The sequence below is a fragment of the Sapajus apella genome, unplaced genomic scaffold (assembly GCF_009761245.1).
Source record: "Sapajus apella isolate SASKATOON/1434 unplaced genomic scaffold, GSC_monkey_1.0 scaffold1, whole genome shotgun sequence".
In the NCBI taxonomy this organism is placed as follows: domain Eukaryota; kingdom Metazoa; phylum Chordata; class Mammalia; order Primates; family Cebidae; genus Sapajus; species Sapajus apella.
This window is the reverse complement of record NW_022436941.1, coordinates 72714294-72737834: the sequence shown is the minus strand read 5'-3', so window position 1 is coordinate 72737834 and position 23541 is coordinate 72714294. Positions and strand designations below refer to the sequence as shown.

Below are 23541 nucleotides of genomic sequence, written 5' to 3'. Positions count from 1 at the left end.
AATTCCACTCAGCTTTATTACACCTCAAGTCTTGGAGTCTTATTTAAATTTGGTATAACTTTTCAACTTCATGTTGTAGTTTCCCAATTACGTTATTTGCTTTTTAAGGCAAAGGGTTATGTCTCATATTTCTTTGTATTAGTTACAAACTTGGTTGATGAAAATAAATGAGATGGTAAAAGTTATCTACATCTGAAATAAGAACTTCCACTCTTGTCTAATAGTGTTTTCCTAAGTATGGCACATGTGAGGACTGCTCTTAATCCAACTAATTTACCCTGTAACACCAGATAAAATAAAAGCTCTCTGGGTGTATTTCCTCAGCTGGAAAAATGAAAGAGGTGGTCTAAATTAGTGGTTTTAAAACAGCACTCTGGGGAGCCCTAAGGGTTCCATGGAAGTGCCCTCAGGGGATTGCCCCAGACAACAAAGGGAGACCTACATGGCTTAGATTCCTGGGTTTAGGAATCAGCTGTGCTTTTATTAATCTATATATTAATTTTCCACATAATATTTCATTTGAAAAAGGGGTTTTGCTGCTTTAAAAAGAAAGTTGAAAACCTCTAGTCCAGATAATCTCTAAGGTCCCTTTGAATTCTACCTCCGTGATTCTGTTTAGAGAAATTCATGTTAAGTACCTCATGCTTGGAAGGAACGATAAGACATAATCAGAGTTACTCTAATTTATAGATTAAGTTGGCAGTCACCTACATGAAATGAGCTGAGGAATGCAAACAAAAAAAGCAGCCCTGAGTTACTTAATATGATTTTCACCATTGTTTGCTTTACTTTAAGGATAGTAGTCCCTACATTAAATGCAAATACTGGCAAAAATAACATAATACACCATTAACGTATTCAGATACCTCAGTCTGAAGTACTTTACCAGGTAGATTAACAATGTACTGAAAAACTGAGCACAGTTCCTGCAGAACAGGAGGCAAGTATAAGTTTTGATAAGAGGGATATGTAGGAAGCAGGGTCTCAGCTACAGTCCAGAAAGGCTAGGGACTAAAGTCATGCTGGTCTGTGGGCACAAGAAAATTGAAAGTTACCAGACAAGAGACTCGAGTTGCTGGGTAAAAATGAAGTCAGAAGCCTAGTAAGTAAACACCGTCTCTGATTTCAGAATGAAATGATTCTGGAAGGATAATCCAGAGATTTTATATGTTAACTACTTGTAAAATGTTTATAATATAATCTCTTCTTAATAGCTCTTTGACGTACCACTATCTGTTCCACTTTGCAGATGAGAAACTGAGATGGAGCAAGTTTAAACAATGAACTCATGTGACTGACTTTGGAGTCTGAACTCTTAACCACTATACTATAATTCTCTTATCCCCTAAGGGCTGTTTCTGAATTTATTTATTCATTCACAAAATAAGCTTTCACAAGTGCCTATCACAAGGCAGATACTATGTTAGGTAGTGGGAATACAACAGTGAACCAAAGTTCCAGTTCTATCATGGTGCTTACATTTCGGTGAGAGGAGCTAGAAATAGCTAGTTATTTGATCATACAAATAAATGATGAATCAGGTAGTGATACACATTAAGAAGGGAGGTAAAAGCAATCAAAAAGAGCAGAAAATAATTAGAAGTGAGAGAGTTATACAAACTATCTTTGATAGTTGCGACCATCCTCTCTAATAAAGTGGTATTTGAGCAGAAACCTGAATAAAATGAGGGAGCAAGCCAAATATATATCTTGGGAAAAAGCAGACCAGACACTGGAAACAGCAAATACAAAGGCAATGAGATAGGGGCATGCTTACAGTATTTTAGAAACAACCAGGGGAGCTACAGTGACTGAAGGGAGGGATGGGAAGAGTGATTATGAGATTAGACAGGGGCTGAAAACCAGATGATGGAGGGCCTGAATTTAGTGGGAGCACCAGAAATCTATGCATGCCTGGCAAGAGCCCTGCTCTCACTTACTTCAGTATCCCCATTCACCTTTACACTATCTGCCTCAGGACCATCAGGACTAATCTCACCATGTTCCCTCTTTCCTTATGGTATTAATTCCTTTGAGAAGCCCAAACCTCAACCCCTGAATTTTAATCCCCATATGATTATGTATATCATGTTTTCTGATCCCATCTCCTACCTCTCCCTATTATTTGAAACACTTCTACTGTGTCCTCTCAAACTCAAGGTCAATCATCAACAAAATCTCCTCTACCCCCAGCTTCATTTGTGAATGTTCACTTCATCTTGCTCTAACAAAAACCTGAAACTCCCTAAATGACACTCCTTTCCTGTAGTCCTCTGGAACGGTGGCCGCTGTCTCTTCTACATGCCTCCTATGGGACCTGAAGGTAGGATTAGGTGTTCTTGCAACTCACTGTCATTTCCAAACAATTCTTTCTCCCTCCTCAACAAACAAATACCAGCATTGAGCTGCATGCCATGATCCTCTCCCTCCTTTTCCAGTTGTATTTATCTATTGTTCCCAAGTCAGCCCCCTCACTCCTTAAAGATAACAATTTCTGGATCGCTGTCATTCTCTGCAACACCATTCCTGAAATGCTTGTTTATTTCAAAATCTTCTTGTATCACAGGTTCTTAAAATATTATGTGCATATGCATATGCCCTGAATCCCTTTGGAAGTCTAAGGGTGAAACCTAAGGAGTCCTCCTCAGAATATTTTAAATGCAGAAAAAATATACAGGATTATAAATAAAATCAATTTAGTAAAATATAGTTATGAAAATATTTTAAAAATACAATACATATAATCTTTGTAACACTTTAAGATCTTCAGTGGCTCTAATAACTACCATAATTACACAATAATGATGAGTAAAAATATTTTTAAGAACATGCAAAAACTGTAATAATATGAAAATATCTATGGTTTCTATAGAGACAAAGTCACAGGTACTACTATCAACATAGTGGTTTGTTACCTATATTTAAAATTGAGATAAATGTTAACTTTCAGTTAAGAATTAATAAAGATAAAGATGTGCTATTTGCACATTTCAGTTCACAATCCCCCCTGAATCCCATCCATGAACCTAGTTTAGGAAACTAATGACATAGATGGTCTCTTCATTCCCTGTCCTCTCAATTCCTTGACTTCCTCTCCTTCAAATATCTTGTCCCTCACCTTATCTTCAACACCAAGCCCATGGTCAAACTCTAGACTTTAACATTATCAATATTTGGAGTCTTCTCTAATCTCGATTTCAAGTATCCCCTTCTTCTATCTTTCTAATACTCTCTCTCTAATACCCAACTCCAAGGGATAGTCCTTTTATCCCCATGAGGTCCCATAATCCATTGATCCTATCACCTTTTCACCATCTTTTACTGACGTCATGTTCTCACTTCCCCCATAATCAAGCTTCAATTCCACCTTCAATTTCCTTACGCCTTTCTTACTTCATGGAATCCAGCTGGCTAAACCACAACCTTGATTAGATTCAACTTTGCTGGGCCTGTACCTTTGCAGCTGCATTTAGCCAGAGAAAAATACACCAAAATGCTGACTGGTCTCATTTGAAATTCATGAATAATTTAAACTGTAACTTTAATGCTTCACAGAAATTATACATTTATTAAGTTCATTCAGTACCCCATTCTTCTGGATAACTATTACATGTCTTCTCATCTCTACTTAATCCTCTGTCCCCTCCAATAGACACTACACAACCTCCTACAAATTTTTATAACCACAAGTACCCACCTACCTCCATCGTATGTCCATATTACCTATTTTTTCCTCTTTTTTTTTTTTTTTTTTTTTTGAGACGGAGTGTCACTCTGTCACACAGGCTGGGGTGCAGTGGCACAATCTTGGCTCACTGAAACCTCCACTTCCTGGGTTCAAGCGATTCTTCTGCCTCAGACTTCTGAGTAGTTGAGATTATAGGCATATGCCATCACACCCGATTAATTTTTATATTTTTAGTACAGATGGGGGTTTCACCATCTTGGTCAGGCTGATCTTGAACTCCTGAGCTTGTGATCCACCCACCTCAGCCTCCCAAAGTGCTGGGATTACAGGCATGAGCCACCGCGCCCAGCCTTTTTTCCTCTTATTATGGATGAACTATCTATTCTCCTAGATAAAGATAATTATTCCATTTGTGTGGAAAATTCCATCCTTTCTCACCTACCAAGAACTTCATTCCAGTACTCCTCTCTCAACATAATCATTCCCATTTTCATCAAACAAAACAAAACCTCCTGTGATCCCACTTCTGCTACTGAAAATTTTTTTGCTTTTCCGGAAGTCCTTGAAATAACTGTCTATATATTCTTTTTCTCTCCTCTCACTCCATTTTCAATCTACCCCAATCATGTCATTGCCTCTTCTCCAAACTCTTCTTCATTGAAACTCCTTTTGTTAAGGTCACCAATAACCTCCTTAATGATAAATTCAACGGAATTTTCAGTGCTACTGTTATTTGGACTCATCAGCGGCATTTTCCCTTGAAATACTTTCCTTCTGGCTTCCAGGACATTTTCCTGATATTCCTTCAACTTTATTACTCTGTTCTTTATTGTTTCTTCTATATCTCTCTGACCTTCCTGACCTCTTGGAAGCCCAAGGGCTCAGTCCTTAAACCTCTTCTCTATTCTACCTATGCTCCCTTCAAAGCAATTTCATATAATCTCTTGGCTTTAAATGTCAGCTTTATATTGATGACTCCCAAATTTATAACTTTATAATTCATATCTCTCCTCTGAACTCCAGGCTGGCTTATCCAATATCCTATACAACATCTCAAGTTTAACACCTCCAACTGAACTCATGATACATACCCCCTACCTACTCCTTAAATAGCTTTTTCATCTCCATAAATTCCTGAGTCTTTCTCATCTTAGATAATGGCTGCTACATTATTTTAATTGCTCAGGCCTCGAACTTGTAGTTATCATTGATTTTATCTTGTGTCCCCTAAGGTCTTACAACTGGTTTCCAGTTTCCTTTCTGGCCTCAACTTCCATTACTCTCCCTCCCTTTCTCTTGGCTACAACCATGGTGGCCTCTATGCTGTTCCGCAAACACTCTCAGATCGTATCTTCGTACTTGAAAATTTCTACCTGAAAATTTTATCCCTCAGATGCCAGCATTTCCTTTCTCCTTTTCCTTAAGGTCTTTGCTCAATACTTTTTCCTCCTTAGCTTTTATTGCTATCCAATATAATATAGTTTTTATTTAATATCTTATTTTGTGTCTACCCTACTAGAATATAAGCTATATGATAATAGAGATTTTTGTTTTTCACTGTTGTACTCCTAGCACCTAGAACAGTGCCCATAATATGAAAGGTACTTATAAGTATTAGTGAAAGGACTTGTGAATGAATGAATGAATAATGAAACGGATAGAATGACAACGATGGACATGACTAAATGAACAGAAAGTCTAAGGGGTTATTGTGCTTTTCTAACAAGCTATATGGTCTTTATAATCTTTAGAGGGACTGAAGATAATCAGTTTTCATAAAATAAGAACAGAATGTAAGAAAATCCAAGAAAAAGAGAAAGAATTTTTGAAAATTAGAAATATGACTCCTGTAATTTTTAAATCAACTGAAGGAAAAGAAGGCAAAATTGAGGAAATCTCACAGAACTTAGAACAACAACAACAACAAAAACCAATGGAAACAGAGAAAAAGATAAGAGAGCAGAGAACCAATTCCAGAAAAAGAAAGTAGAAGGAAGAAAAAAATAAGATAAAATTATTAAGAAAATAATTTTTTTAATTTCTCTAAGCTGAAGGAGGGTCTTTATTAAAAGCACCCATCAAATACCAAGCAGAAACTAGGAAATAAAACCCATAGCTAGCCATGTTTCATAAATTCCTGAAACAGGAAGGATAAAAGGAACATGCTTTCACTGAGGGAAAATTGTTTTAAACTGAAAAAATTTTTAAAGATTAAAGGGCAAGAATCAGACTAGCAGCAGACTTCTACCTGTGAAACAATGCTAACTTTTAAGATCTTTAAGTATTTTTCACTTTTTAAAGCTATAAAACCATATAAATAAATTTTATGCTTCATATATTCCCTTTCCCAGTACCACCATCCATCATTTTTAAGGAAGATAACTTTTGAACCTATAATTTCACATTCAGCTAAATTATTAACCAAATAGGAGGGCTGCATAAGGTCCCTTTCAAATAGACGCAGACTCAGAAACTTTACTTCCCAGGCGCCTGTTCTGAGGTAATCATTTGAAGATATTCTCCAACAAATCCAGGATGTAAACTCAGAAAGAGAAAGATATGGAACTAATTTAGGAAAAAATAAATCCCAAAATGAGAGATGTTACAGAAACTAACATCAAGAAATTAGCTCAAGAAATTAATTAAATGGCTCCATGAAAAATGTCTCCAAAGACAAAGGGAATGTATTTCAAGCAATAGACAAAAGGACTAAGGAACTGGAAAATATTAAATCACTTAATAAAGAAACTATGATTTTTTTCTCAATGAGAAAAAGTAAAAGTAAATAGAAACTCCAGAAAAAAACAAAACCTGAATAAGAAACCATGGTCCAAATACAAAGCAAATTAAAATATGACATTAGATGAAGCTAATAGACTATATTGTTAGAAATTTTGTCCTTTGAATGGTGCAAGAGTCCTAACACTAAAACTATGGGTGAGGAGATAGGATTAGAAAACACTAATGATCTCTGCATTAACAACTATTTTATATAGAACGATAAAAAACACAGAATGTATTAAAAGTGGTGGCCTTTGAAAAGTAGAATTAAAAAAAAAACAAAACACTTGTTTGCATATTCCATTTGATTAAAAATGTAACATCCCCAGGAGGTGGAGGTTGCAGTAACCCAAAATAGCACCACTGAAAAAGGTAACAACATACAAAATAAGAATGAAGGTAAAGTTTACTAAAACTGGTGTGTAAAAGTGCGAAATATCTGCTCACAAATTTCTTATGAACTGCCAAGAGAAAAACAGTAACTTCAATGGACAAACGTGGTAGATCACACCTTAATCAAGTAATCAAACTTAGTTAACATGGACCATGCAGTGTCAATAAGAGATGAAGTAAACAGAAGGAAAGAGAACAAGAGACAGAGAGTCTCAATAAGGATGAAGAAAAGGTAACATTCTGCCATCTCCTTTATTGTAGAAAAGGTTCCATTTTCAACTTTACTCTCACTTTTGAGATATCAAACAGCATGTTTCATGATTTTATAAAGTCACCTATATTAATTTTCCAGAATTGAAACCTTTTCTAAACTTCAGAGCTATATTTCTCAAATATCACTAGATAGATATCCTTAACCTTTATTTATTCAGATTCCTCACATTTACTATATCAAAGCCATTCTCTTCAAATTCCTCTCCAATCTAGCTCTCCTCTGACATTCCTTTTCAACTCATAACATTCATATATCCTTTTTTTTTTTTTTTTTTTTTTTTTTTGAGATGGAGTTTTTTTCTTTTTTCTCAGGCTGGAGTGCAATGGTGCAATCTCGGCTCACTGCAACCTCCGCTTCCTGGGTTCAAGCAATTCTCCTGTTTCAGCCTCCTGAGTAGCTGGGATTACAGGTGCACGCCACCATGCCCAGCTAATTCCTTTTTTTGTATTTTTGGTAGAGATGGAGTTTCACCATGTTGACCAGGATGGTCTCGATCTCTTGACCTTGTGATCCACCCACCTTGGCCTCCCAAAGTACTGGGCTTATAGGCTGAGCCACCGCACCCGGCCAGCATTCATATATACTCTCATCCAAGAGAGATATCTCAGCCATCTTCAATTGCTTTCTCTCCTTTATCTCACACCTACTTCAATTCTATTTCAATTTTTTAAAATAGTATTAACTACCTACTATGTATTCTCTGTCTTATTATATGTCAAACAAGAAAAAATTAACAAGAAATATTTTAAATTTTGTCACAAAATGTGGTTTAAATTCATTCTATCTTCATTTTCAATGCCATAGACTTTGAATAGGCCTTAATGTCTCCAAAATGTTCTAAATTATCTTCATATCTACAATAACTCTTCTCTCAAATCCCACAATGAAATTAGTTTAGTTTTGTTTTTTCTAAATCTTGAATTTGCTCATTTCGTCACCCTGTAAAAACTTGCAATGGCATAATGTTAATGCCAAATGTAAAGGGATTAGTCAATGACTAGAAATAGTATTTTTCTTGATAATTAATAGTGTGTCATTTTAACATATGAGAAGTTTTAGAACACATTTATTTTGGATAATTTTATTCAAAAAGATAAATCTGTTTTATATATAAAGTCCTAACACTGATTATAGAGAAACTAGCAATGAGTGTGCTCAATTTTTCTATTTTAGAAATTAAACCTAAATTTTACAACCTAAGTAAATATTTTGGTTCATTTTACTTTACAGAGATCGAAAGTAGATAATCAGAGCACTTTTTTATATACATCTACAGTGAAATGTTTTTCTCCATTGTGTAGTTCTTGATAGTCCTTCCAAATTTATAACTTATTTAAATCCACCTTGAATTACAGTTATTTTATATTGAAACAGAAATAAGCATATGGGTATGTTATAATAAGAAAGAAAAACAGTTATAAAAAAAAAGAAAAAGAAAAAGAGCATGAAAACGTTTGTACCCTTTTCACAGATACAGCTTTAACAGAACATCTACATTAGACTGAACAGGGTAGACACAGAAGAGAAAGCATGGAAATTTGCTTTGTTTTGCAATTATTACTATGTGAAACTTTGAACTTTGTATTTACCATTAATCTAGAATGGACTCAAATGCCCAGGATAAACCCAGTATTCTTGAACCCGTTTTCTTTTTTTATTCTTTCTTCAAAAAATCGTTTTAGAAATGGGGTCTCGCCATGCTGCCCAGCTGTTCTTGATCTCCTAGCCTCAAGCAATCCTCCCATCTTGGCCTTCCAAAACACTAGGATTACAGACATGAGCCACCTCACCCAGCCTGGAACCCATTTTCTAAGTAAAATAAGATTTATCATCAATCTTCATATAAATATATGGAAAAATTATCTCATAGACCCTCATATAAAAGATTTTCTTCAAGAACTGTAAGTAGCTCAAAAGTAATTTTAAGATATGTCACCTACCAAAAGAAAGATATTATAAAAAGATCAGTGTTATGGTTTCCTGCCATAATACACATACATACAAACATACCCTAAAATTCTTCACAAATGACTGAGTTTTGTTTATGCAGAAAAGATATCTCATTTGAACAGAAAAACTTAAGTCTGAAGGGAAACCTGAAGTTTTGTTCATTCCTCTTCTAATAACAGTTGTTAAAGCTGTTCTTTGAAAAGCCAGTACATTATTAAAAAGAAAATCAAAGGCAGCAGAAATAGCAAAAAATTTTAAACTATTATCTTCCTACTTAAACTACCTATATATGTATATTTTTTTTAACCTGAGGAAAGACATTTACATAGAAAGCTTATTTTCCCATCAGAAGTTTAAAATTATAGCATCTACTTACCAACCCAACACAGTTGCTTAAAGCCACTTTAGTTGTACTACGTTGATCTTGCAAATATCCTGTGTAATGACAGTTGTCTAAAAAATCATGTTTCCACTGGGGTCCATCTTTCCCCCAATATTCTACTGTAAAATGTTTGGACACAAAATCTGTATTGAGAGTCAAGTTTAGATGAAAGTGCTTGCCATAGGCTGAAAGTTTAAAAAATAACTTAGATACTGCCTGCTGTGGATCAATAGGGTCCATACTCCGTCTTCTCCTTGAGTGTTTATCATTTTTCACAGTAAAGCTGAGAAATGCTCCATTTTGATCAACCCTTATTGGAATAGTTAGCTGGTAGTGTTCAAGATAAGTCAGGAATTCCTCTTTGTAATCACAAGGCAGAGAATCCAGAAAAAAAAACACATGGAAGAAAAGAAAATTTAACGGAACAAAGAAGCAGCAATATAAACAACAACTATGTCAGTTAAAACTATGAATCATTGTATGTGAGGTATGTATAAAAAAAAGTTGTATTAAAAATGAAAGAATAAAAGTTTAAAATCTGAAGATTAAGTTGCAATTACTTTAATATTACTTATGAAGGACTATTTTACTTTTTTAATTTTTAAAACATGGATCCTAAGAGCTAAATTCTATAAGAAATATGAAAATTTTACATTGAAATAAAAAACAATGAAAAGCACACATATGTAAAAGAAAAAAGTTTAGTTCAGATAGAATCTGTTTTTGAAAGTTATCCAAAACAGAATCTCTATAGCCTTGTAGAAATTATTATTTTTTAAGAAATCATCATACAGTGAAACTCTGTCTCTACTAAAAATACGAAAAATTAGCCAGGCGTGGTGGCAGGCTCCTGTAGTCTCAGCTACTTGCAAGGCCGAGGCAGGAGAATCACTTGAACCCAGGAGGTGGAGGTTGCAGTAAGCCGAGATTGCACCACTGCACTCCAGCCTGGGGGACAGAACAAGACTCCATCTCAAAGAAAAGAAAAGAAATCATCAGTGGGAATGTAAAATGCTGTAGCCATTTTGAAAAACCATCTGACAATTCCTCAAAATTTTAAACATGGAGTTAATCATATGATCCAGCAATTTTATTCTCAGGTATATACACAATAGAAATGAAAACGCACATCCACATAAAAATTTAGATGTGAATGTTGTAACCAGCATTATTCATAATACTCAAAAAGAGGAATTAAATCAAATTTCCATCAAATGATGAATAGAGAAACAAAATTTAGTATATCCACACAATGGAATATTATTTTACAACAAAAATGCAATACTGATGCATACTATGACATGAATGAACCTTCATAATAACTGTCTTGATAATCAAAGTTCATTATCTAACATTTAAAACATTACGCTAAGTAAAAGAACAGGTCACAAAATGCCATATATGATTGCATTTATATGAAATATCCAGAATAGGCAAATCTCTAAAGACAGAAGGTTTAAGATTGGCTTCGGCTGGAGGGGAAGGCTGGATTGGAGGGAATTTGGGAGTGACCACCAAGAAGTATAGGCTTATTTTTGGAGTGAAGAAAATGTTTTAAAATTGATTATGTTGGCGATGACACTAGTGCCAAAAAATAAAGTAAGATAAAATAGGTTATTGTGATAGTTGTACAATGCTGAAAACACTAAAAACCACTGAATTTTATACCTTAAATGGGTGAATTATATGTTATGTATAGTAATATCTCAATAAAGCTATTTTAAAAACAGCTTGACTAAAATTTCAGAGGACTATTAAACACATTTTCCTCACTTAGATGTACTAAATATTATGCATCTACCTTCTTAGCCGTACCTTCTTTCAGCTAGATTTACCACTAAAGGAAACCAAATGTCTGCTATTGCCTCAGTGTCTACACATGGAGTTTACCCACTAATATAAACTCCCATAAAACTATAACCCAATGTAAATAAATTAAAAGACAGTATTTATTTCACTTCTTATAAAAAATTAGAGTTCATACTAAATGCCATGGCTTCACTGATTTACTTTGAGAGCCATACTTTTTATACATGGACTTCTAGACACATACATCAATCTGTAATAGTTTGAAAATCTGGTTCATTGGCACCAATAAATTATCTGTTACTATGTATTCGTGGGAGAGAAATCCAAAAGATATGCCTTTCAATAATTCTATAAGGATTGGTCTGATTCATGGAAAACAAAATGACATTTACTCCTGGGCCTGTTTTGTTAAGACCATTCCTATGACGTAAAGCTCAATTCCATAGATTAAGATTATAAGGATTAGAACATGAAAAGTTGCACTTCTTACAACTCTTACTGTTTTATCCAGATTCTAGTCATTAGATCAGAATTCTTACATTTGGAAAAGTACTTTTTCACAAAGAGTTCATATTAAAAGGTCTTGTATTATAATTTATCTGGTTTCTTCTTCCACAGCATAAATGTCTGGATTCTCTTTGAACATGTCCTTGCCCATAAACTCTAGTAATGAAGAAGTTTATTAAAGTTTAAGTTTAGAAGAACAAGGCCTGGGGTCTATCATTTTCCAAGAAAGACCAGGCAACTCTAAAATCCCCTGGGTGTTAAATACCAGTAGGAAAAGTTAAACGACACATAGCACTTAACGTTTAGGAAACTAGCACTGATTTGACACAGTAGGCCTCTATTCCTATCACTACATATCTAAGAAAAAAAGTATCCACCCAAACTAAATATGCAGAATCTTTTCTTGTCCACTTAATAGCAATATTTTGGGTCAGTTTCAAAGGCAAGAATCCTACCTTGAGAATTGTATGAAAGCCTGTGGTCACTATGAACTTCCGATGAAGCCATGATGAGGCTCAAAATCCAGGTCAACGTCTTCCACAAAATTTCCATAATTTAGAAAACTGGATGATTTTTTTGAGGGCTACCTATGTGCTAAAGAGTCAATACCATACCAAAATCGAAGCATAACAATTTTATTTCTTTAAAACTTCTTGAAAATTAGTTCTTAGATGTTCCACTGCTTAAGAGGCACTTTTATCCAACATCCTGCACTTTCTTCTATATCTGGATTCATTTTCTCAATCCAAAGTGAAAAAATAATGATGGTAAAAGTTTTCATAAGCAAAGCATTAGGCTGATTAGTTACTAAAGTATGGCCATTTTTTAACCTAGAAAAAAAAAATTTTAAGTTAACTGAAAAATATCCAGAATGAAAAAATCCAAGTCCTATATATTACTGAATGCTTGCCAAAGTACATAACTACAAAATAATATAGCTAAATTAGACCATTGTTATTCTTTATAGTCTAAATAAACATTCACAAGATTAGACACAGAATTAGAGACCTAAATGGTTATCAGCATGCCAGAGCTACTTAATAATCAAAGAAGAAATCTAAAGAAAAATCATAATTCTATTTTAAAAACTTTGAAGATAACAATGATGGGCAGTGAGTTAACTTCCCATTGATAAAATAAAAAGTAGGCTGACTTCACTACCTTAGTTATTTTATGTGACAAACAATATGTAATCCCATTGCATAACATGCTTTTTAAACACATTCATATCCAGATATTGTTGTGTTGCTTTATAAGGCACCCATTATTTTTTTTCTGACAAAGTAGATTTACAAATACAGTGACATTTAGCAGCCATCTGTGAATACTAAGACAGTATCAGAAACTAAACTTCTAAAAAGTTGAACTATAACCCTTGACTTTACTTGGAAGTCTTGTGTGATTTATAAGGCAACTCATGAGTCAATTTCAACTCTCTGGAATGTAACTTAAAAGAAAAGAAATTTTTAAAACTTCACTTCAGATACCACAACAGATTTTAAGTCCTATCTCATGTATTTGACTTTCAACTAACAATCTCACTCAGTCTGCATTCACACTTGATACAGAATAGCATACTTGGCTGCCTGATTTCCCTGTATACAGCAGATTAGAAGAAGAAAATAACTAAGAGACTTAAAAACTAACCAAAAATAGCAAAACTGTGACACAAAAAAAAGAATAAAAAACTAAAATGTAGTTTTAGAACCCCAAAGTAATATAATTTGCGGTAGAGGCAAATGGGTCTTACATAGTTTAACAGTTCCTATAGTGTGTGTAACTATGTTATATAGTTCAATATCTGACATTCATAATACTATGCCTGAGTCCAAAATAAGAAGACAAATGCTTTTAATAAGATAAGGTACTGTTAATTACATTAGGAAAACACACAAAACATATTAGAAAGATTTTCATTCCAAATCTCTAATATATGACATTTTCATATAATAAATGCTTACTATATATTTGTTGTTTAAAAAAAATGGATGAGTAAAAGAGAATAAATGAATAGTGGTTAAAATAAAATCACTTTAGGCATGTAAAAAGTATTTGCAGTTAACTGGAAAATTAACTTATGTGAAACACTTCATTCCTATGGTGCTAGAAATATTGGTTATTACAACACATAAAACAACAGCCATTTAAAATTCCTTATATCTGTCTCTATAAGTTATTAAACTGCTAAACCTTGGAAAACTAATTCATTAATCAACAAATATTGTCCTACTATGTTTAAAAGATGATGTTACAACAACATCAGAATACAGAAAAGGATTAAGGGAAACAGAAAAGATTAAAATGCAATCCTTGCCCTCAGGGAGGTCATAATCTAAATAACAAGGAAAAATGTAAGGCAGACTGACAAATGCCATAATAAGTTTGTCCAAAGTTGTTACGGGACATCAGATGAGAGAGATGACTTCTGGGTCAGAGAAGAATGAATCAAGGAATGTTTATGGAAAAATCAGCATTTCAGATAAATCCTGGAAGATGAATACAATTTTACAAGTCAAATTGCTGGAGGTAATCATTACAAATAGAAGAAGTGCATTCCACAAAGTCTGGATGGCAAGAAAAAAATGGGAAATAGTAAACAATATTAGTAATGATAGCAAATTTGGTTCCCGTACAAAAGACTAACAGGTAATAACCACAAAGATAATTTAAGATCAGACCAAAAATAAAAAACTTTAAATACATATTGCTTCTTTTAATCTCCAAAACAATCTTTTGAAGTAAATATTATTGCCCCTATGGCAGAAAAGATTCTGATGACTCCAATAATCTGGCTTCCTCATATCCATTCCCTTGTTCCCCTCCTCTTAATTTGATTCTAAACAATAGAATACCTCAACATTGAGGGGATGTCACTTTCGTTATTAGATACAAAAGATTCTAACCTCCATCTTGTTAGCCAGCTCTTTACCTAATTGCTTTAGATGAAGCAAGCTGTCATTTGGAGGGTCCCACATCAAAGAAACTGAGAGCAGCCTTTGATATCACTAACAAGGAACTAAGGCCCTTAGTCCAACAGCATGCAAGAAACTAAATCCTCTCCAGTAATAGATGAGCTTAGAAACAGGTTCTACCCCAGTCAAGCCTTCTGTAAAGACCCTAGTCCTTGCCAACATTTTGTAGCCTCATGAGATACCCTCAAGCTAAGGACATAACCCCTAGATTCCTGACTCAGAGAAACTGTGAGATAATAAATGTATATTGCTTTAACTCACTAAGTTTGTGGTAATTTGTTACACAGCAATTGATAACTAATACAGCCACCAATTCACAAATAAAGAAACTAAAGCTCACCAGTCAGATAGGTATAAAACAGCAAATCCCAGATTCACACAAGGCTGTCTGGCTCTAAAGTCTAAATTCTTTGTACTGTAACACACTTCCAGTTTAAGGCACTCAAATTTAAACATTCAATAGCAGTTAATAAAAACCAATGTCAAATAAGATATTTATAAGTGGTATTGGTTAATTAATGTGAATAGTTTTTAACAACTTCACAGGCAGTCATTGTTTCTTCTTGAAATTACTTCTACACTAATTTAGGCAAAATAGCAGGTACTAAATATCCTTTCTCTGGTAAAAATCCATAGAGAGGTTAAGTTACACCATTATTCAATAACGTAATAAATAGAATTTATTATCAATAACGTAATAAAGTAATAAAAAGAATTCCATTATCTTGGTTTCCAACCTACTTATATACAGATTCCATACTCTAAACCTTCCCATGTAATATTAAAGTATACATGTTGCCTCATAAACAAGATTCATTCTCATTGTTTTATTTTTTTTTAAATCACTGGAGTGTTCTGAGTAATAACATCTGACATTAAATGAGTCTCTCATATACATTAGATTATAATCTTCCTTTAAAGAACATATACTTAACACATTTGAGTTAATTTTCTAGCAGTGGAGATATATTTGATTGAATCATTCATTTTTCTCCTATTTTTCTGGGTTTTGAAACTACAGAGAAACTTACAACACAGTTCACTGCATTTAGGGAGCAACTATTTTTCTCTCTTGAGAAATGTATAACTTGTTACAGTTTTGTAACCTTCACTCTTACCTACTCTCCAGCAAATGCCCAAGTTAACTAAGCCAGCAGCATTGAGAAAAAAGTAACTTGGCCAGAAGTAGACTACTACATGATTTAAGGATTTGCAGTAAAAAAGACATTAGTATATAGTCGAAAAAGCAGGAGCTTTGAAGTTAAACAAATCAGTAATATAGTATTGGTTCCAACACTAGATATAGTAGCTGGCACATGAGCTTCTTTCTCTTTTATCACTCCCTTGGTCACTCCCCACTTTTTTTGGTCTCCCATGCTCAGTGAAGAAACTTACATTAAGTCAATGAGTCGACTAAATAGAATTCAACTAAAATTGGCCAGGCATGATGGCTCACACCTGTAATCTCAGCACTTTGGGAGGCTGAGAGGGTGGATCACCTGAGGTCAGGAGTTTGAGACCAGCTTGGCCAACATTGCAAAACCTCATCTCCACTAAAAATACAAAATTAGCGAGTCGTGGTGGTGCGAGCTTATAGTCCCAGCTACTCAGGAGGCTGAGGCAAGAGAATCACGTGAGCCTGGGAGGTGGAGGCTGCGGTGACCCAAGATCGCGCCACTGCACTCCAGCGTGCAGAGCAAGACTCCATCTAAAAATAATAATAATAATAATTCAACTAAAATCAACACAACTAACTACTCTTAGTCACCTACACAATAAAAGTGAATGAGTTAACCCACTTTCTGACACCTGGTGGGGAGGTTAGACACCATAAATATGTAGAAGCTATGACTTTTTCAGATATGGTTTCCAAAGTTCAGACTAACATTAAAATACTAAGCAATTGTCCAAAAATCACAATGTATTGACCTTTTAAATTGTATAGCAGAAATATTATGTTGTGAAAAGCACAAAGGCTTTGAGTCCTGGCTTGACCCCCAGTTACTTAACCTCTCTGCATCTGCTTTCTTATCTATAAAACCGTAATATTGACATCTATCTCACAAAGACTTGTTAAGAAATTAGATTACATATGATGTAAAGTGTCTGTGTACTTCACTTTAATGGATAAATAATATCAGCCCTCTTTCCTTCATTATCTAACATCATTTTCAAAGGCCTTCCTTCAAAAATAGTTTCATATTCCTCTTTCCCTCAAAAATGTGAAATAAGCTAGATATGATGATGGAGTCAATCAACTAGTTTTATTGTCTTTTACAGCAAGGAGTAAGGAACTTTTGTCATGATAACGGTACTTACAACTACTTTAAATTTGAAATCAGAACGAAAATGTCTGTTTCACTTTGATTTCACATATGCTTTTTTTCTCTAATACAAATGCATCAGGCAGTAGAGTTAAGGGATCATTTACCTGCTTCCATGGATCAAAGCTACACTACCTAAGAACAAAAAAGATCAGACAACTTGCACTACAGTGATACCCTCAGTAGTCTGCCCTGGTTGTAGGATTTTTCCTCTATCATCTTTACTTCATTCAAGTGATCTGGAAGTAGCCAAGGTAATAATTTCCTCTTGTGAACTATTATTATGAAGCTAAAGAACATGTATAACATTCTTCTCAACTTCTTTCATCCATCTTAATTCTGGTTATTTATTTAAGGCTAATTTATTATCCATGGAAGAAGCAACAATACCATGCTCCCTTCAGGTATTTAATTTTTATATGAAAATTAACTTCTCATTTCATTTTCCATTTATTCTGTCAACAAACACTTACTATCATCTACTGTATGCTAGGGACACAATTAGGCTCTAAGTAGAAAGGTTTCCAGACCATTTATAAACTTTGTGAGATTGGTTTCCATGGAAAGGTGAAACTAAATTCATACATTACCTAAAACATATTTATCAAGGAATGCAAATTAGCCAAAAGCAAAAATACAAACCATGATTTCTAAAACTCAAGCCCTAAATTACATGTAGTCTCACACTTTTTTCCAGATAGCAAGTAAATACACATTATCTGTATTATAACTTTTCCTGAAAAATAGAAACAACATTTTTTTCTCTTTAGGTTAGCTTGATAATCAACCATGCTATTTGGCAGAACCAAGAGAGCTATCCACCTCTTCCCCACTTTTTCTCCCCACTACCTCCAGCACATATTCCAAATATGCTGTTAACGCTCTCTTAATATGGTAACTCCCTTCACTCACTCACTAAAGTCACAAACTTGATAAGATTTGGCATCAAGACCCATCCTAGTAACTACTAGTGGTTACTAGGAAAGAAAGAGGAAGTGCCAAGAGTAGACAGGAGTAGGAATTAATCTTACAGGTATTGGAACCAGACATGAGTAGTATTACAATATTTTAGGTCTTGAGGTAGAAGTTTTTCTTTTTGGGCATCACAAAAATATTAAGACCACTACACAGATTTCATTTGCAGCCATTTGTGACAAATGAATGAATTTGATCTGTTTGAAATCAACATATTTGCCTCTAAATGCTATTCTTCAAAAATTCAAAACACTAATGATCACGTTTAAGCATAAAATTAACATAAACCAGGTTGCAGCTATCACTTTGCTGCAACACAAGAAAGCAATTATCTCCAAAATTAATTTTCTTAATTTCTTTCAACTACACTAATTTAGTGTTACATTTCTTTCCCTGTCATGAATTCTGAAAACTGTCATTCCCACATCTGAACATTTCAGTCTAATCAACATAAACTAAAAAAGAAAGAAAAAAAGAAAAGAAAATTAGTCCAAAACATCTGAACATAAAAAGAATATGTTGAAAATCACACTCAATTGTCTTTTTTAAAGTTCCAAGCAATGGTTCAGTTTCCCTTTTTCTCTCTGCTCTGCACACCGTCACCTCCCCCAGCCCCCACCATTCCACTTCGCCCAGACAGAGGGTAACAGTCTGAGCTGCCCTGGTTGAGTTGATCCTAAAGTTAACATTCAGCAGCCCATTTCCAGACAGCAGCGCTAAATCTATTTGGATAAAACGCGTGTGACCCAGACAGTTGGCATCTGGCCCAAACGCGTTGCACCGGCAGCTCAAATAAAAACAAGAGTAAGAAACTCACTCTCTTGTTCCCTCTCAGTGCGCTTTCTCAATCTCTCGCTCACTTTTCCTCTAGTACAGGGAAAGAAAGTATCAAAGACAGGAATTGTAGCACATATTATCAAAAAGAGGCTTTCCAATACCCACTCCAGCACTCTTGCTCTCCCTCTTCAATCCCTGAACTTTGGTCCCATACACCGTATATACAGACATACCCCGATAAACAAGGCTCCAGAGGGTTATGAGTCTAGCACGTCCCAAGTGGCCAAAAGTAAATCAAAAACACACGCTTCCATCTCTTTGATTAGCCTATTAAGAGCTTAACATATCCTAGAGCATCGGGGCTACAGCTAGCACATTAATGCTACCCTCTGAGCCCAGGCATAAAATATGCACTTGTCTGAAGACTTACCACACTGACATGAAACTACAGAATACAGAAGACTTTTCTTTAAGAAAACTGGAAATCAATTTAAAACACACACATCATTATTACTTTCCAGATTACTATTTGGTGATCAGTTAAAAGATTACAATAATCATAATCAAGTCCACTTTACAAAACATGTATATTCATAAAATAAACGTATTTTTTTGCATCATAAAATAATTGCAAGTCCCAGAATTCTACAACCCCCGACAAGTTTGGAGTTAAAAAGATTTCTATCTGTAAAATGAGTTCAGTCAAGCTCACTCATTGCCATTTAAAAAAAAAAAAAAAAAAAAAAAACCACACACACAGAAAAAAGTTTTCTAAGCGTTATTCGGAAGACAAGCAAAGCACAAGTTGTTGGTTTAAAAAAAAAAAAAAAAAAGCTTCGTTGAATATTGTTAAGTCTTCCTTACCGTTTTCATCTTCAAATTCTGATAAAAAGTAAGTTTCAGACAATAGAGATTGCACTGGACGACTCACGTACTCCCTCTCCTCTCTAACTTTTTTTTATTTTATTTTTTTTATTTTTTGCCCCCCTTTGCAAAGCCACACCAGCCAGTTACTCTGCAGCCAGAATAAAACCCTATAGTCTAGCTAACCCGGGCTTTAGAGAACGGACTTTCCGATTTGGCAGAATAAGAGATGCCTTCAATACATCCAAGCTATCACTCAGAGATGCTGCCTTTGCAAACCCCTTTCTCTCCCTCCCCAACCCCCAAAAAAGGAAAGGAAAAAAGAAAGAAAAGATGGGAAAAAAGACTTATTGGGGGTGGAAGTGGTGCCCTCTCTTCCTGGACAGCTTAGTGCCTTTGCTATGCAAATAACATGTGCAGAGCATCAAAAGGTATCAGGAGAAAAGAAGACAAGAGGAGCAGGAAGGGCAGCAAAGTTTTGTTGAAGTAGCCCTAGATCTCACTACCGGCCCCCAGCCAACTTGAATTGCAGCAGGAGAAAATTTTGGCAGCTTTTCCTCGGAGGCAGAGCACACTGACGTCAGTCTGCAGATGTGCCTGGGCTGCGTCGGGTGCGCATGTGTCCTGGGTCGTCACGTGGAGGGGGAGGGGAGGTAGAGGTACAATCGGGGTAACCAACTACCAGCCATTCAGAAGGGCTTAGACAATGTCAACTTTTCCACACTGTGAATGAGAGAAATCCTGGCCTCTCTAACCTCTCTCTCCTATCTCACTCCGCCTCTTTTCCTCCTCCTTCTCTAACCTCTTTTAGAAATTCTATCCTGGTTTGCTATTAGTTGTTTCTTGGAAAAAGGAAGGGGGAGGGAGAAGGATGAATGACTTCAGATGTACCAATGTCATTGTTAAGATCTCCGGTGTCATTCTCTGTGTAATTTTATTTTTGAAATTCACACTATCAATATGTTAAAACTTGCACGTAAACAGTGCTTCTGAGGAACCTTATAGCAAAGCTTAGATTCGTGGCGCAGTCGGACTTCAAGACTCAGTAAATACAAGTGTACAAAATGCCTGTGTTTTATAAATACTTCAAGTAAGGTTAGCATCAAAAGGGAAAGTAAACTAAAGTAGACTAATACCAGCACGTATTCCATCTGATTATCGACTTCAGGTTATGTGGAGCTTTAAAAGAAAAAAAAAAAAAAAAAAAAGTAGGGGAGGAGGGAGCGGGGGAAGAGAGAAGCTTGCATTATTTCCAGATGAGGGTGAGACTGGATGGTGTTTTAAAGTGCAACCGGGAAAAGCTACAAGTGCAGGGTATTTTTTTTAAGTCAGTACATTGAATGAAACTTCAATGACTGCCCAAATGAAAATAAATCTGAAATCGGAACCCCCCGAAAAAAAGGAAGGGAAAAAACAGGAACCCTGCTGCGATCTCAAGATAAACAAACAAAACCTCAAAACTGGTTCTTCAAGCTTCCCAATCCCACCCTCCCTCCCCCACTACAAACCGGCTGCCAGTCCAGACTTTAAGGATAAAATACCGCTACAATGTAGCACTTTCACTTTCATTTGCTGAGAGAAGGCCACTGGCATTAAACTGGGGAGAAAATGCCCAATATGTTTTCCATGTCCTAAGCAAGCAAACAAAGTCTGGCACATAAATCGGAAATAGGAAAAAATGTGAAAATAGCTCAGGACAAACGTTGCCTTTCAACGGTGTAATCTGCTGCATCATTTATCTGTCTCTACCATTGAGTGTAAAATAGGGAGCCCTTTAAGAGTTTCCGAGGTTGGGGGCAGGGGAAAATTGACGCCTTGAAATTCCAGTCCTTAGTTAATGCCAAGTCGATTTCCGATGGCCAGAACCACAAAGGAGAATTGGACCGGAGGGAAGGGGGTAGGAAGGATGATCTTTCTGAATATTGGCTCTTAAATTTCAAGCTTCTGCTAACATTATTGCCCATTTGATTTTTTTTTCTTCCTACGCCGGAGGTAGTAGGTGTAATTCTGGTGAATCTATGAATAGTTGGCTAAAAGGAGACATGAATCAGACTGAGAACGTCCAAGAATACAGTTATTTCAATTCTTCTTCAAGGGTTGAAAGTGGAAAGCATCTGTCTATAGAGTCAATAGTCCTCATCCTGACCTTAATCAGTAGTATTTGGCTAAATGCCATTTAAAATGTAGAAATCTGTTCAACAGTTGGCATTTAGAGTTTTGAATAAAGATGATTCACATTATGTATGTATGTATATGTATGTGTACATATATGTATGTGTGTGCACATATATGAAATACATGAGGTAGCAAAATATAGCAATAATTGTAAACACCAAAAATAAGAAAGGTAGGCATCAAATGACTATTTAAGTAGTTTTGAACCTTAACCTTCCTTAATTTTTCAAGAACTGGCAGTAAATAGGGACAGCCAGCACACACACAAAAAATAAAGGTATGAGCAGTAAACATCTACATAAGCTCTCTAAAAGATTTTACCCTCAACTAAGATAAACTGCCCTACAAAGTAGCAGCTTGTAGAGGAGCTTACTCAGTGGGAGTGGACTTTGGCTAATTACTTATTCAAAGAGTGCCATCCTGTGTCTAAACAGAGTAATGAAAATTTTCCAACAGATTCTGTCTCCTCCAAGTGATTGGGTCAAGAATACCGGGAATAATTGGTGAAAAATGATTAGGGTGGGAAATGGCAAAGTGACAATTTAACTTTATATATGTGTATATATGTGTTTGTGTAAATATTTTAACTGCATTGCAGAAAATTTCAAACATATACAAAAGTAAAAAATATATATATAATGAAAACCCATGTAGCCATCAGCCAGTTGCAAGTGTCCAAGTGTGACTAACTTTATTTCATCTATTATATATACCCATTAGATAGTACATCCACCCTACTGTATTAAAGATATCATTTCATGACACCCATTAAGTACTGCCCTGTATTTCTAAAATAAAAGGACTAAAAAATAAATACACGCCACTATTATTCTTAAAACATTAATAACTCTTTCATGTCATCAAATATCCTACTTAGATTTCCTAACTGCAAAAAGGGTTTTATAGAATGCCTCTTTTTATTAGAATCAAGATCCATACATTGCAATGGCTTGATCTGTCTCTTACGTCTTTTTTAAATAAACTTTCAATTGAAGTAAAATATTCATACAGAAAAATGCATAAATTACATAGTTTGATAACAAGTGTTCAGACTAATGAATTTTCACAAGTCAACTGGCCCTTGTAACCACCATTCTCTTAAGTCTCTTTCTTAAATTTTTATTATCTATTTACTTACTTAAATTGACTAATAAAAATTATATATATTTATGGTATACAACATGTTTTCATATATGTAAACACGGTGGAATGGCTAAATCAAGCTATTTAACATGTATATTAACGCATATCATTTTTTGTGGTAAGAACACTAAAACTCTACTCTCTTAGCAATTTTCAAGTATATATTGTTTTAAACTATAATCACCATAATGTACATCTCTTGAACTTATTCTTCCTAAAATTTTGTATCCTTTGACCAGTATCTCCTCAATCCTTTATACCCCTTTAAATCTCTTTTTGTTTTTTGAGACAGGGTTCCACTCTGTTGCCCAGGCTGGAGTGCAGGCACCATCATAGCTCACTGCAACCTCCAACTCCTGGGCCCAAGTGAGCCTCCCACCTCAGCCTCCCGAGTAGCTGCGACTACAGGCATGAACCACCATCCCCAGCTAATTTTTTATTTTTGTAGAGATAGGGTCTCCCTGTTGCCCAGGCTGGTCTTGAACTCAGCCTCAAATGATCCTCCGACTTCAAATTCCCAAAGTGTT

The 23541-nt window shown here is 35.1% G+C and overlaps 1 protein-coding gene across 4 annotated transcripts in view; it reads right to left on the bottom strand.

Annotated features, from left to right (window-relative positions):
• Positions 1 to 21094, bottom strand: part of ADAMTS6 (ADAM metallopeptidase with thrombospondin type 1 motif 6) — a 331044-nt gene extending 309950 nt beyond the window's left edge. For 2 of the 4 annotated variants that reach the window (XR_004269519.1, XM_032279631.1), the window contains exons 1-3: positions 19697 to 21093; positions 12240 to 12614; positions 9463 to 9827 (exon numbers count right to left, since the gene is read on the bottom strand). Coding sequence is in view for 3 of the 4 variants with exons in the window: in XM_032279631.1 (XP_032135522.1) it covers positions 9463 to 9827; positions 12240 to 12336 (462 nt within the window). In the remaining variant the exon portion in view is untranslated. Of the gene's footprint in view, positions 1 to 9462; positions 9828 to 12239; positions 12615 to 19696 lie in introns of all 4 variants that reach the window. The other 2 variants (XM_032279614.1, XM_032279622.1) reach the window with 1 other exon arrangement.
• Positions 21095 to 23541: the final 2447 nt, after the last annotated feature.